Source organism: Pelmatolapia mariae, linkage group LG10_11, assembly GCF_036321145.2.
Source record: "Pelmatolapia mariae isolate MD_Pm_ZW linkage group LG10_11, Pm_UMD_F_2, whole genome shotgun sequence".
NCBI lineage: Eukaryota > Metazoa > Chordata > Actinopteri > Cichliformes > Cichlidae > Pelmatolapia > Pelmatolapia mariae.
The window spans coordinates 63,768,333-63,783,068 of NC_086236.1; the positions used below are offsets into that span (position 1 = coordinate 63,768,333).

Consider the following 14,736-nt stretch of genomic DNA (forward strand, 5'->3'; position numbering starts at 1 on the left):
CTTTCCACCACAACGATAACATGGTTGCTTCACTCCTGTGTCTTTTTTAGGTCCCTTCCAGTTCTTTGGCTTGTTATTGCCCTCTTGCCTGTTCTGTCCTCTCCATCCTTTGTTGGAAAAATTTGGAGCATTTGACAAGGCATTTACGTGGTGAGGGTCCTGGCGTCCTGAGAACTCCATCGTATTTTTCGAAGCGAGTTCCATGGATATGGCAATCTCACATGCACGTGGAAATGTAAGATCTTTTTCTGATAGTAGCTTGCGCTGCACAGCATCAGAACGCAGCCCACTAACAAAACGATCCCTCAGGGCCTCATCCAAATATTGTCCAAAATCACATGTGGCTGACAACTGCCTCAGGGCGACAACATAGTCAGAAACTGCCTCCCCTTCTTTCTGGTTACGTTTCTGAAAACGAAAACGCTCAGCTATCACCACTGGAGTCGGCTTATAATGCGCACTTAATGCCGCAGTCAGCGCTGCATATCCCATGGTACTCGGTACCCTCGGAGACACAAGATTCTTTAGCAGCCTGTATGTATCTGCTCCGATCACAGAGAGAAACGTGCACACTTTCTTCTCATCGGAAACATCATTTGCCAACATCCATTGCTCCAAACGCTCCAAATATGACTCAAAATCTTCCTTCGATTCATTATACTCTTCAACACGACCCACATGCATCGCCATGTTAGCTCACCAAAGCTGTTCCGCTGCAGCCGTGAAGAAAAACGTCTTGTGTTTTTTCCCTTTACATGTGAACACAGCCCTTCTACAGCTTCTGGCACGCAGTGGAAATCTTTAGAATCCTCGTCGCCAGTTGTGATATTCTTGATTAGGGTCTTGAAAAGATCAGAACAGAAGGACGTGGATACGTGCTTTTATTGAACAGCAAGACATCACACACTAACTTGTTGTTTTCTTAGCGGTGCATAAAACGTACCCTTTTTGTTATACGTTGGTCAACCAAGAACTAGCCCTGTAACAGGCACTTCTGTATTTTACCACTGGGGGGCAACAATTCACTCTATTACAATAATATATTAAGTAATCCAAAGTATTCAGAATACGTTACCCTCATTGAGTAACGTAACGGAATACGTTACAGAATACATTTTGGGGCATGTATTCAGTATTCTGTAATGGAATACATTTTAAAAGTAACCTTCCCAACACTGTATATAAATCACAACACCGGTTGCCTCAAGGGCTTTATATTGTATGGTAACGACCCTACAATAATACAACAGAGAAAAACCCCAACAATTAGATGATCCCCCATGAGCAAGCACTTTGTTGACAGTGGGAAGGAAAAACTCCCTTTTAACAAGAAGAAACCTCCAGCAGAACCAGTCTCAGGGAGGGGGCAGCCATCTGCCGCAACCGGTTGGAGTGAGGGGAGCTTTATTCTTCTGCCATCCCTTCTCTAGAATCCAGAGCCCATCAAGAGCGTGGCCCATGGAAACCAGAGAGGGAGAGGACACAAAAATGGTCTGTAGCACCCAGTAGTGGCTCTACTGCACCCAGGCTGCTTGGTATTGGATAGAAAGTCAGCATGCTCATTGAGCCACACGTGCTCAACTGCAGCCATAAGGGGAAGCATCCGAAAGACCAAGACAATGGTGAGCCAGATTTTTCCTGTGGAAGTGGAATGGATATGCACCAGCTTTAAAATCCCCCCGAGGAAGTTCCAGCCTCTCATCTTCACTCTGCCACGATGACTGATAGAAATTCAATAATAGAGAGACAGTAACTAAATAAAAGCAAAGAAAATCTGCTGAATTAGTTCAAACAGCAACATTAGCAGCAGTATTTTAGACTAATGGAGCACAGTATAATTTCATTATACTGTATAATTTCATTATGACATCTATAAAGAGAAACTTCACAATTATAATTTACAACTGAGGAGTGCAAGGAGGTCCTACTTCTCTGACATCATCATCAAAAACAGTCATAACGCTCGGGTCCTATTTTCTACAGTTGACAGGCTAACAAACCCTCCTGTGTCAGTGGCAGCTGAACTTCATTCGACCATGGCCTGCAATGACTTTGCCAAATTCTTCACAGAAAAAATCCAAAAGATTAGACAAGCAATTGGTACATCAACAGCAGATCCAGGACATGTACTGTGTCCACCAAAAAACTGTTTAAACACCATCAAACAGTTTCACCCTATTAACAACAAAGACCTGGAGGACATCTTAGGTCAACTGAACTCCTCCTCTTGCTGTTTAGATGTCCTGCCAACAAGTTTTTTCAAAAAGGTCTCAAAGACTTTGGAGTCAGACCTGTTACAGATCATAAACTTTTCTTTAACGTCAGGTGTGTTTCCAGAATCACTAAAAACTGCTGTAATTAAACCTATACTGAAAAAGGACAATCTTGACAAGACACAAATGAATAACTACAGGCCGATCTCAAACCTCCCATTTTTAAGTAAGATCATTGAAAAAGCAGTTTCTCAACAGCTCAATTACTTCTTAACACAGAATAACTACTATGATGCCTTCCAGTCAGGTTTTAGACAGAACCACAGCACTGAAACCGCTCTGACCAAAGTGTTTAATGACATATGTCTGAATACAGACAGTGGAAAAATGTCAGTCTTAGTTTTACTGGATCTCAGTGCAGCATTTGATACAGTTGACCACAACATATTACTCAAACGACTGGAGAACTGGGCAGGTCTTTCAGGAACTGTACTAAACTGGTTCAAAACATACTTAGAAAACAGGAAATACTTTGTATCAATAGGTAACTTCACATCTGAGCAGACAAGTATCACATGTGGAGTTCCCCAAGGTTCCATCTTGGGACCCCTTCTGTTTAACATCTACATGCTCCCACTGGCACAGATTATAAAGAACAACAAAATAAACTATCATAGCTACGCAGATGACACACAAATATATATCACAATATCACCAGGAGACCGAGGCCCTGTACAGGCTCTTGGTAAATGCATTGAGGAAATTAATGACTGGTTGTGCCACAATTTTCTGCAGCTAAACAAAAACAAAACTGAAGTAATAGTCTTTGGTGCCAAAGAAAAACGATTACAGGTCACCAGAGAACTTCAATCTATACACCTAAAAACCACCAACCAGGCGAGAAATTTGGGTGTAGTGATGGATGCAGACCTAAACTTAGAAAAACACATTAAGACAATAACAAAATCGGCTTACTATCACCTCAAGAATATTTCAAGGATAAAAGATCTGATGTCTCAACAGGACCTGGAAAAACTAGTCCATGGATTCATCTTTAGCAGGCTTGATTACTGTAACAGCATCTTTACAGGTCTACCTAAAAAATCAGTCAGACAACTACAGCTCATTCAGAACTCTGCTGCTAGAGTCCTCACTAAGACCAAAAAAGTGGACCACATCAGTCCAGCTCTGAGGTCTTTACACTGGCTGCCTGTCCGTCAGAGGATAGACTTTAAAGTTCTGATGCTGGTTTATAAAGCTCTGAATGGTTTAGGACCAAAATACATCAGTGACCTCCTGACCCAGTATGAACCTTCCAGATCCCTCAGGTCATCTGGATCCGGTTTTTTATCAGTTCCCAGAGTCAGAACCAAACACGGAGAAGCTGCATTCAGCTTCTATGCTCCATATATCTGGAACAAACTCCCAGAAAGCCTCAGATCAGCTGAAACACTCAGTTTATTTAAATCCAGGTTGAAGACTCACCTGTTCTCAGCTGCTTTTGAATAAAGCACCAAATCCACACTTTTAAGCTTAAATTTCAAAACTTACATTTTAACTACTGACTTTATCTACTGTTCTGATTTTATCTACTGTTCTGATTTTATCTACTGTTTTGATTTTTGATTTTAAATACTGTTTTGTTTGTTTGTTTGTTTGTTTGTTTGTCTTAATCAATTTTAAATCGTGCTTTTTATTTGTTTTTGTTTTTAATGTCTCTGTAAAGCACTTTGAATCACCTTGTTGTTGAATTGTGCTATATAAATAAACTTGCCTTGCCTTGCCTATAAAAAGATTTTTTGGTAGTTAACAGTGGTATTATCAAGATGTAATATATCTCAGCTTAACAAAATGAAATGTTAACAAGGAGAAAACATCACGTTTGCAGAAAGCTGCATTTCCAAAGATGATTTCAAGCATATGATGATTTGCTGAAGAGGGTTACGACCTGTCCAGAGATCACATCTGCCATATATTTGAAATCATCTTTGCTGTCCATTTTCTCCAAATGTGACATTTTATCATTGGAAATGTTGATGTTTGAACTAATTCAGCAGATTTTCTTTGCTTTTACTTAGTTAATGTCTCTCTGTTATTGAATTACTATCAGTCATCGTGGCAGAGTGAAGATGAGAGGCTGGAACTTCCTCGGGGGGATTTTAGAGCTGGTGCATATTCATTCCACTTCCATAGGAAAATCTGTCTCACCATCCTCTTCGTCTTTCGGATGCTCAATGTCAGTAGGTGGATCGAGGATGCTGTGGAGGGTTTTAAAATGAGTCTTTAATTTCTTTAAACATAAGAGTGCTGGCACAGATTAATATAGAGTGCCAAATGTAAGCAGTGTATGAAAAATGTTACACAAAACCAACCTGAGCCCTCTGCCCCAGCATCGTCGCATGACTGAGGGATAAATCAGACTGCTTTCCTCTAACTAAGAAACATCAGTGGTAACATGAGCAGCAGGCGAACCTGAGACCGGCAACTCTAAACTTCAGCAGTTTTCTGAATTGCACATCGATGTTGTCAGTGTGCTAATTTCCCAGATGTGCTTATTTCTACACATTACATTTAACCGCAACAATAAGCAGCAATCAGGTGAGATTTAGCAATATTAGTCCCTGATCTGTCTTAATGCAACTTCTCCACATGTAGCAGAGCTTTAAAAAATACTAAAGTAATGCAGTATTTATGCTTTTAATTTTATTTGGGCTTATGTTTTTTCAAACTTTTTTTCCCCCTGTTTCTGCATTTATTTCTATCAAAACTGCAAAAAAATAAAATAAAATAAATGTAACCACTGCGTCACACATATTAGTGCATTAGGTAAGAATAGGTGTGCCAAAACATACTTTGCTGACTTTGGCCTAAAATAAAATAGGTTTCCCACTGGAGGTTATACTGACAAAATGTTTACATCTAGTGTAGCTCATGGTTCTTGTGTCATGTCTGTGTTTTGTGATGTTTCTGACTGGATTTTTCACTCTGTGCTTAGCTTTAATTATCAAATGATGAAGATTAAGCTTTTTTTTTAAATTATTATTTTTATTAAACCCGTTTTTTACTTACTGTCTGTACAGATGCAGACTAGTTGCCATATAAGCAGCTGTTTCCTGGAGCTGTCTGTATATTTGTTTCTCTCCTGTTTTTCAGACATTACTGAGTAGTGTGGCACAGTGCGTCCTCTGCTGGTCATATTTGTAACTGTTCTTGGTCGGGTCGCTGCTGTATGAGACTGATCAGGTTTAATTTATTGAGGAGAAACTTCAGTACATCTCCAGTATGTCAAAGGGAGAACTTTTCAGAAATGATTCTCTAAAAACCATAATTTTGATCACGCATCTGCACATAAACAGGAGATTAATTCCATTACTTTATTACCCAGAAACATTTAAATCAGATCACTTATTAGTAGATAACCTACTGGCTGTATCTATATCTGACCCAGGCTATGGTGCTATTAAGGAGGGATGATGAATCTACCCACAACAACATCTGGAACACAGAGAGCAGAATATGTAAACGCATACCACCAGTGGACCTGATCAAAACCAGGTTTAACCAAGTGGAACACAAAATAAATCTTCAGAAGTTTCATATTTAATGTGAAAAAAATATTTACAAATGTGACTTATTTATGAAAACATGAGTGTAGAAGGTCTGTTTGGTCTTTTTGTCATAGTTTACACATAATCTTAGATAATTTAGTTTCAATAACAAAAAAATATTTTTTTAACAAAAAAAATATTTTTTTGTTAAACAAAAAGTACATTTTTAAAAATAACATGCTTGATAGTAAAGCAGCTTCATAGCTAAAGGAGAGGCATTAAGGACACTCACCCTGTTCTTCCAGTCATTACATCAATGTAAACATACAGTTATAGCTGTCACGTATAAAAACTCTCTTAAAATGTGATGTCAGATGTTAATATGATGTTTTCTTCTAATGCATAGTGTTTTTAAGCAGTGTAAGAAACTTTTCTATGAACAGTGGATCAATGGGAGTCCTCGACGATCCAAATAAAAATAAAAAAAACACAGTGGAAAATACAGAAAGTCAAAACAAAGCACACAAGGAAAGAGTAAACCACATATGCTAATTAAGTCATATATAACTGCCCCATCATGTTTAAAATTAATGCTTCAATGGGCACATTTTCATCTGCGTAGTCTAAAAGCAACACTACACATAAACAGCAGGAGGAGCCATTTCACACAAATTCAGCCCTAAAGAGCTCAAAGAAAAAAAAAAGAAAAGAAAAAACCCCAACAAGCCTGTGTTCGGGTCCCTGAAAAGTAACCGTTCTCTACAACAAATCAGTAAAAATCAGCTTCCTGAGTGACACAAAAATTTTAGAGTTTAAAACAGGACCTGAGTGCAGCTTCATGCTCCTACGGGGCTGGAGAAAGGAAGATGTTGAAGAACACAGCAAAGAGAACAAAGATTGTGTAGCCCACTATACAAATCCAGAAACGTGGGTCTTTGAGTAGCTTCTCATTGTAAGCACTGAAGAAGACGTAGCCGACGGTCATCCCTGCCACAATTCCTCCAAAGTGAGCAACAAAGGACACCTAAGAGGAAAGACGGGTTTTACATTTAGTCTTTCAGACTATTTACAAGGTAGCCAAGCTACTGCCCCCCACCCCCACTGGAGAGCGACTCAGAAAACTTGCAAGACCAGTTTAATAACCAAATAAAAAGGTTGTGTGCTGGTTGTGTGGAAAGCTTTGGCATGTGTTGCACAGAGGAGCGTGTATCGGCATGAATAATCAAGTTTCAGCAAGAGCTACTGAGCTCGTCTGGAGCCACAAGGAAGTAATGCTATCCAAAACAAGCTTGCTGCTGGTGGAGGTTAGCTGACTTAGCTGGATCTGTCTTGAGGAATCTTCTGTGTCAGAGGAGATTAACAAAAGGCTCTGTTTGTTTATGGCTTTTGCACAGCAGTAGCAAAATCATACCTGTAAACCATCTTCATGTTTGACAAATCTTCTGTAGAAGGCAAACCCGAAATCTAAACCAACTGGGAAAAAGCAAACAGTTTTAAATCTAATGTTTCTGAAGGTAATTTCCTCAGGTACAAAAAACAAACAGGCCAAAACACAGATAGGAGAACCTACCAAAGAGCACAATGAAGAGGATACGAAACACTCCAAGGAGAGGAATCATCTCTCTGAAATTCTGTAGATTGAAGCAAACACCAGATCAATACTTAGATTTAAACTTAACACAGGTAGTAATTTACAAAGTAAAAGGGGCATTGAATGATCAGAAATGTAAATGTAGAGCTATTTTGTTTTTCTCTATTTTTGGTCATAAAAAATTAAATTGCTAATATTAAATAAAGATTCTAACTAATGAGGTCAGCGCATGTACAAATAATCCTTATGAGCCAAAAGCCTTCCCAGAGCTCTAAATGCTCTGTTTCATCATGACCACTTTGTATGATGTAAAATGAAAACTGATAACTTTAATGTGGTCATTTCAGGCAGACAGCAGTGGCTGTCAGTAGCTAGCACAAATGTTCTGTTTGCAGAGGTCATAAGAAAGCTGCCTTAAAAGGACTGAACCTAAAATGGCTTGTTTCAAAGAGGGGATGAACTAAGGGGCTGTCCTTAATTTACACTGTTCATTATGTAAAGTTACTACCACCGCATCCAACAACAAAATCATGGAAATGGAAAATTACAGAATAGTTCCCCTTTAATTAAAAAAGCTGTTCGAACTATTGCTATGAACACATCACTCACTTCCTCTCGTTGATTTCCAAAGTCATCCTATAGACTACCATCCAATGTTGCCCAGTTAGATTCTCCCCCTGACACTACTTCCTCTTTTTCAGATTGCACCTTCTGCTTAAGATACAGTCCACCTGTGTGCACCTTCCTTCACTCTTATGTTTTTTTTTTTGCAGTAGGTGTTCACCACGTCCATTTCCATCCTTTCTGCAAAATCCACCGCGATCTGTTTTTCTGCATTTCTCTCCTTGATACCACATCTACCAACACTTCACCTCCTCTGTTCCCTTCAGCTATGTATCTACTGAAGCCTGGTCCAATCATCAGTATCCACCGCTCTGACTTAAATCTCTTCACCCAACTTATTCCCAAACTCTTCTTTCTCTTCTGACACCCAACCTGTCGGGCATATGCACTGACAAAATTCATCATTACTACTTTAATTTCTAGTCTTTACTTACAAGACTAACCTGTAGCCCATGTCTCTTTACTACCAAACCATATTGCCTTGTCACGTGAAAAAAAATACAGATTTCCTGATGAACTGCTGATGAACTTACCACCACAGCGTTCATGAAGTAACCGCCAAGTAGGGCATAAACACCCCCAGAAGCCCCCACCAAGGCACTGAGAGGGTCAAAAATGGAACTGGCCAGAGACCCTGAGGGAGAAACATCCACAGCTTTAACACTCAAACACGAACATGAACAGGAAAATTAACTTCAGGAAGACTCAGTCTCAGGAAGGGAGGCTTGCTGACATCTGGTAGTTAGAGTCCCAGAGGACTGAGGTCATGCACAGAGCCGTCTCTGCCATACTGCCAAGGAAAGTAGACATCGTGATGCTTTGGCTTGGCCCCGCCATTGCATACGACTATTCCACACAAGTTTGTCAAGTGGGGAATATTCCTGAGTGGACATCATATATCAAGATTAAGGACCATCTGGGCAGATAACATTAGACTAGTAAGATTATAACTGGATGATAGTTCCAGATTAGCCTCAGGGACATAGCAGCAATCCAATTTAAAGCCCAACTATACCATCATGGCACTTTGTGTGTCCTCTATCCTCTTTCAGTACTTCAAAAAAATGGAGATCAGCAGTAGGTGTTTCTCTGTTTTGAGGCAGTTAAGTGAAAGACAGAAAAAAGGTAATTCTCACCTGCAAGAACACCAGAAAGATAAACCATCCCCACTTCAAATCCTTTGTGCACCAGCTCCAGCGCAATTCCCACCACCAGCTGCATCAACAGGTTGCCCAAAATGTGCTGCACACTAGAAAATACAAGGTAGGCAATAAGTACTTGGCCATTGAGATGCAGGACAGCATGATGGACAAAATAGCATGAACACATATAGTCCTTATTTAGATCGCTCATTCTGAAGTGTTAAGCCAGTTTAAACTGGTTTTATTAGTAAATCAGTTGCACAAATGTTACTTTCAGAGACTAAACTTGGTTTGTTTGTTTCTGCACGTTGTTCCAGGAGGATATTAAGGCAGTTTGCAGGCCAGATTCAAAGCAATATACAGTGCGTTTATTCATGGGCAAATAAAAGCCAGGGCAACAACACACCTCAGGTAAGTATTTTTAATAGTTTTAGATGATAAGAGTGTCCACGGCAATAAGCTCTATATGATTTTGTCTACACACAGCATACACTTCATTGTTGCTTTTGGTCTTTTCAGAAGTTTTTGTTACAGAATATCACCCGCCTTAAGTTTTAGGGTTTTTTGTTTTTTTTTTCGTTAGAGCTGGTTAGACTGTTGTTCCTCTTTGCTAATAGCTTTCCTGTGGAGTCATGATGTTTGGTTTTCCTGTCTTTCTGCAGCTTATGCACTAATGACTTCTTTCTTGCTGCATCCAGTACATTTGCAGTGGTTTTAAAACCCATGCCAGACAATTACTACCAAGATTCCATGCAACTCTTTAACATGACCTGAAGCTCAACTTGAGTTTGCATGCTATCCATGTGCCTGCACGGGTTTCCTCCTAGGGCGGCTCAAAATGAAATTGGTTGTAGGTGTGGGAGGAGTGACTGTCTGCCTCTCTCTGTGCTATCCTTGTAATAAACCTTTGATCTGTCCAGGGTGTGCCCCCATTCTCACCCCATGGCAGCTGGGATAATATTAGTTATCCATCTTCATGAAAAATTACTCACTTCTGTGGTGAGTAATTTTGAAGGGCTAAAAAAAGGGCAAAAAAAACTCAACATTAAAAAACACAAGACAGAATGCTTTAGGCAAAACCTGCAATCTCAAAAGTGACAAAAAACCGACCGCTGGGTTTAATTACCACCCATGAGTGAGGTTTATCCACATTTTTGTTTTGTTTTTTATGTTTTTCTGGGGGTTTTTGCACTGATTAGAGCCTCACTCGTGTAATTAAAATATCTAAAAGCTCTACCCATGCTTACCCGGCATGGACAAACATGTAGGAGATAAAGCGCCAAGCCTCATTCCGGCATTCAGGCTTGTAAGTTAAAGGGCTGTTCCAGATGCCTTCATCCAGGGTCACCCACTGCTTCTGTGGCTTCCACACAGCATAGTAGATAAATACAGCCAGCTGACGAATGAAACAGAGTGGATGCAAAACATTAGACATGAAGTATGAGAGTCTAAAACGCTGTAGAAAAGATATCAGGGTGAAGGTAAATCTAAAATAGCTGTGAAAAAAACAAAAGGATGAGGGAATTAGACATATAGATGTTGAGGTTTGCTTCACTAAGACATGTTTCCCACTAACTTGACCTAAAAAATCCTCCCAGTCTGATGATACAGAGAGTCTACATGGTTATATCTCTATGAGTATAAAGCCACAACACGCTGAGAAAGTATCCATGGGCATTCAAATGCAGCGACACTGGACATCTGTGAGCTACAAAGAGAGCTGTTCATTCCTAAGTTTGAATAAGGCAGCATGCAAACAGAGGCAACAGGCTTCACACCAGCTCTCACGTTACAATATAACCAAGTGGAAAACTGACTTGGTTTTTAGGACCTTTTTAAAACTTTTAAAACATTTAGACGCAGACCATGAGCTAACAGTGATAATAAAGAGGACATATGTATTAATACTTTCTATATTCAATTTAAAGTACATTATTTAACCCCCAGTGTGAGACAAGTAGGTCTACAAAAATAAAAATACACCAATATTTCAATAAGGTGCAGTCGACTCTTTTTCTCATGTGAGCGTCAGTCCTTCAGCCTATGTTGCACAACATTAAGCTTTATGAGTCTATGGTGGCCTGTGTCATTTTCTACACTGGTTGGGCTGGGAAAAAGCCCGAGGGTGGATGCAAGAGATTGCACTTGAGGTTCCAAAAGCAATGCAGTCTGGATAGATTCCCAGGGTAAAATAAACATTTTTACAGCCTGGTAGGAACAAGCAAAAAACAAAAAAACAAAACAAAAAAAAAACTGGGTCTATAGCTAATTCCATGTCAGCTGTAGTTTTGGTGAATTTCTTTATAAGAAAGCTTTTAGATTTTATTAATGCGTAGCGTTTGCTGGCTTTCAGGTGGATGCCATCTGTCTGGACCGCTCCACCTCTGCGCTCTCAGTTCCTTTTTAAGCATTTTTAATTATACTATCTCACAAGCCCTGATGTGCTCACAGAAACTGAAGCATAAACAGACAATCTATACCACACAGCAAGCCATATACAGCTAAGCCTTTAAAAATACTCCAAAGGACACTAACAAAGTGAAGAGATACAGTTCAGTGACTCCAAGGAGCAAAGGTGAATCCTAACAAACACCAGTCAGCTACAGCTGCCAATCAAAAGTCAAACTCCAGTATCCAGACAGGCGAGTTATACTGAAATTCACCACTTCTAGTGTTGTTGTGACGGGGGACAGTATCTGCACAGACCAGGCTGTAAACATGAAAGTTGGGCATTTTAACATGGGAGCCTTGTTACGTATGGCCAAGTAGAGGAAGTCTTCCTCTTGGCACTTTGTGGCTCTTTAATTTTCAGCCCCGGAGATTGAGGCTGGTATGTAAACAAGCTCGGTAGCGTTAGCTCCCAGGTTAGCACTCCACCCTCTTGTCTAAATATGATCACTTCCCGCTCCAAAAAAACAAAATGGCAGAAGCCATAAAGTTCTGGCAACAAAGCCAGAAAGAGGAGCTCACATTGGCACTATGAGAGCTTACAGTGATATTTGTTTAACATAGAGGCGATTTTAAATACACTTCTTGTAACCTCGACTTAAAGTCTTAATAATGTACATCATAAATAACTCTTTGAGGTCAGAGTAAATCAACTGATGAGCTACCAAATTCCACTGGATGTTTTTATTTAACTGAAACTGAATGTCAAAAGACACACTGGCTTTCTGTGGAAAAGCTTCTCCCAGCAGTGAAGCTCAGTGTAACCTGAAGCTACCACTGTTTTCACTGATAACAATGACTTGATGAATCTGGACATTCAGAGGAGGCGGTGCACATGTTGAAAGACATGGAAAGAAAGAAATGCCCAACAAAGCTTCTCAGTTTGAAGCTTCATCTTTGTGAAAACACACATTTTCAAAGATATACAAACAGTCAAATAAGACATAAATAATTTCTCATTAATATCTGCTATCCTATCCAATTCAATCCAACTTTATTTATAAAGTACTTTAAAAAAGCCAGCACAGGACCAAAGTGCTGTACAGTAAATAAGATAAGAACAAAAGAACAACAAAACAGTATTATTAACAGTTACCCTGAATGTATTTAATACTAATGTAAACCATAATGACTGTCCTAGTGGCTGTACAGTATCGGTGTCATGCATATGCAGAACTACCTCTGCAATACTGATGAGGATGATGAAGATGGGGGGTGGAAAGCAATTGGCACGTTCCAGGTACTTTTCGCGTAAGTGTTCTGGGAGCATCCATTTGGAGACAAGACGGTGGAACTTCTCATGACATCCCATCTCCAAGACACCATCCGGTTGCTCCTCTTCATCCCTCGGCTGCCTCTCATCCGTTTCCACAGGAAACGGCTCCTGCTGCTCCAGGTCATCGTCCGCCATCACTGCTCCAGCCCTGAGTTAAAAGTGAATTCTAAGTTAGTGTAAAAGATATTTGAGTACTACTGGCAGCAGGAGCTGCTTTTTAAACTTTTAAAATGTGGATGGATATTAATTTAATAAATAGTATGTGGTCATTTCACATCTATTTATGATGTCTTGACAGCCGCGTTCTGTTAGATTCTCTTTTTCTTTCATAACTACCTGAGTTCTTTGTCACACAGAGCTAGAAACACCTGCCTCTGCGAGTTTAGCCCATATTGCCAAGAAAAGATCCTTCACACCATTAAACCACCAGCAGCCTGAACCGTTGACACAAGGCCAGATGGATCCATGCTTTCATTTTGTATTTTTATTTTTGTTTACACCCAGTAGCCGATCCTATTTTCCTCTGACACCAACAATTATTATAATTCTCTTCTCTTCCCCCCCTCAGACTTCTTTGGATTTCATTTAGTTTTAAAGGTCTGGTTTCTTGTTTCAGTTTCCCTCCGATTATTGAGGAATGTTTATTTTTTCCCCCTTATATCCGGAAGTTTTTCGGGAGACTACGCTTAACAAGTTTTGAAAAAGGAACAAAAACAAACATAGCGTTTTGTGAAGGCAGCTGACTCTCAGTCATGTCCCAGAACAAGTAAACATCCAGTATTCAATAAAGCCTCCTCCGGGTTGTGCGCAAGAAAATTGACTAAAGAAACGTTTTACTTATATCAGTTATGTTTCAGCTGATTATTTCAGCCTTGTTTACAAGAGCTGACCTGAAGCTGGGTGTCGTCTTTAATCGTGCATTTCAACTACATGAAATACACTGAAGATTACTGTAAGCATTAAACTAACTTTTAAGACTATAGGCTGAGATTCTAATTTATTATTAATAATAATGTTATTTTATGGCACTTCCTTCCGTGTTGCCTACAATTTGACCTACAACTTCTCTCACAGCACAGCAACAGAGCAGGGTTACCGGGTGCTGTAGCATTTCCTGTTTTCTGGGCGAAGTCTGATTTTTAGGGCTCGGTGACTGTCGGCATTAAGAGGACTTGGATAACATTCGTGCTCTTACATTCTTGGATAGCTGCTTAAAATAAATACAAAATATAAATTGATCATCACGAACTTTGTCTTAACTCACCTTAACCTTCAACAGGAAGAGAGAAGATGGCTCCAGGCGGTGCCAAAGAGACAAATACCGACTTCTCCAAACTAAATCAAACGGCTCCAAGTCCTGAATGAAAGAGCTGATCAGTGAGAGCTGGAGTTAAACAGTAACCTGTTTTGTGGGTTGTTTTTTTTCCCCGTTTATCTTAGTCCGGCCATGCTGTCGGGCGACCCGCAGAGCTGCCTTCTTCAGACTGACCCTCCCTAAGAGACTGAAAGAAAACGCTAAAGCCCTTGGAGATAATTATAGGCCTTTCATTGCTTTTTTCCTGCAGGAAACTTCCTCCTTCCTACGCGACATAAACAAACCCCCGATGCTCTCCTTCTTCCTCCCAGGTACAACACAGCTGTTTTTCACAAATCCCACGTTTCCAAACCGCGCACCGTAAACAGCCTACCTGTTCCCCTCTTACCACACCTGTGGTCAGTGACGTCACAGACACGGTAGTGCTTCGTCCCAAGGAGCCGTGGCCTAATCCCGACCATCACTATACCTCCACCCCAGCGTCCAACCACACATAGAAAATAAAATACTCTTGATTAGAAGCGTGGCTCATATTCAAACTGATCAGTGTCAATAAACTGCACTCAGGTCAAAGACCCG

General features: G+C 40.1%; 1 protein-coding gene across 1 annotated transcript; it reads right to left on the reverse strand.

The window, feature by feature from the left end:
* Window positions 1-5,600: 5,600 nt before the first annotated feature.
* rhbdl2 (rhomboid, veinlet-like 2 (Drosophila)) lies at window positions 5,601-14,317 on the reverse strand. The gene is made up of 8 exons (XM_063487394.1): window positions 14,107-14,317; window positions 12,747-12,990; window positions 10,366-10,514; window positions 9,113-9,225; window positions 8,510-8,610; window positions 7,332-7,392; window positions 7,173-7,234; window positions 5,601-6,785 (listed from the first exon to the last, which is right to left on the reverse strand). The coding sequence occupies exons 2-8, from the start codon at window positions 12,975-12,977 to the stop codon at window positions 6,606-6,608; spliced, it is 897 nt and encodes a 298-aa protein (XP_063343464.1). The 5' UTR covers window positions 12,978-12,990; window positions 14,107-14,317; the 3' UTR covers window positions 5,601-6,605.
* Between the last annotated feature and the right edge of the window lie 419 nt (window positions 14,318-14,736).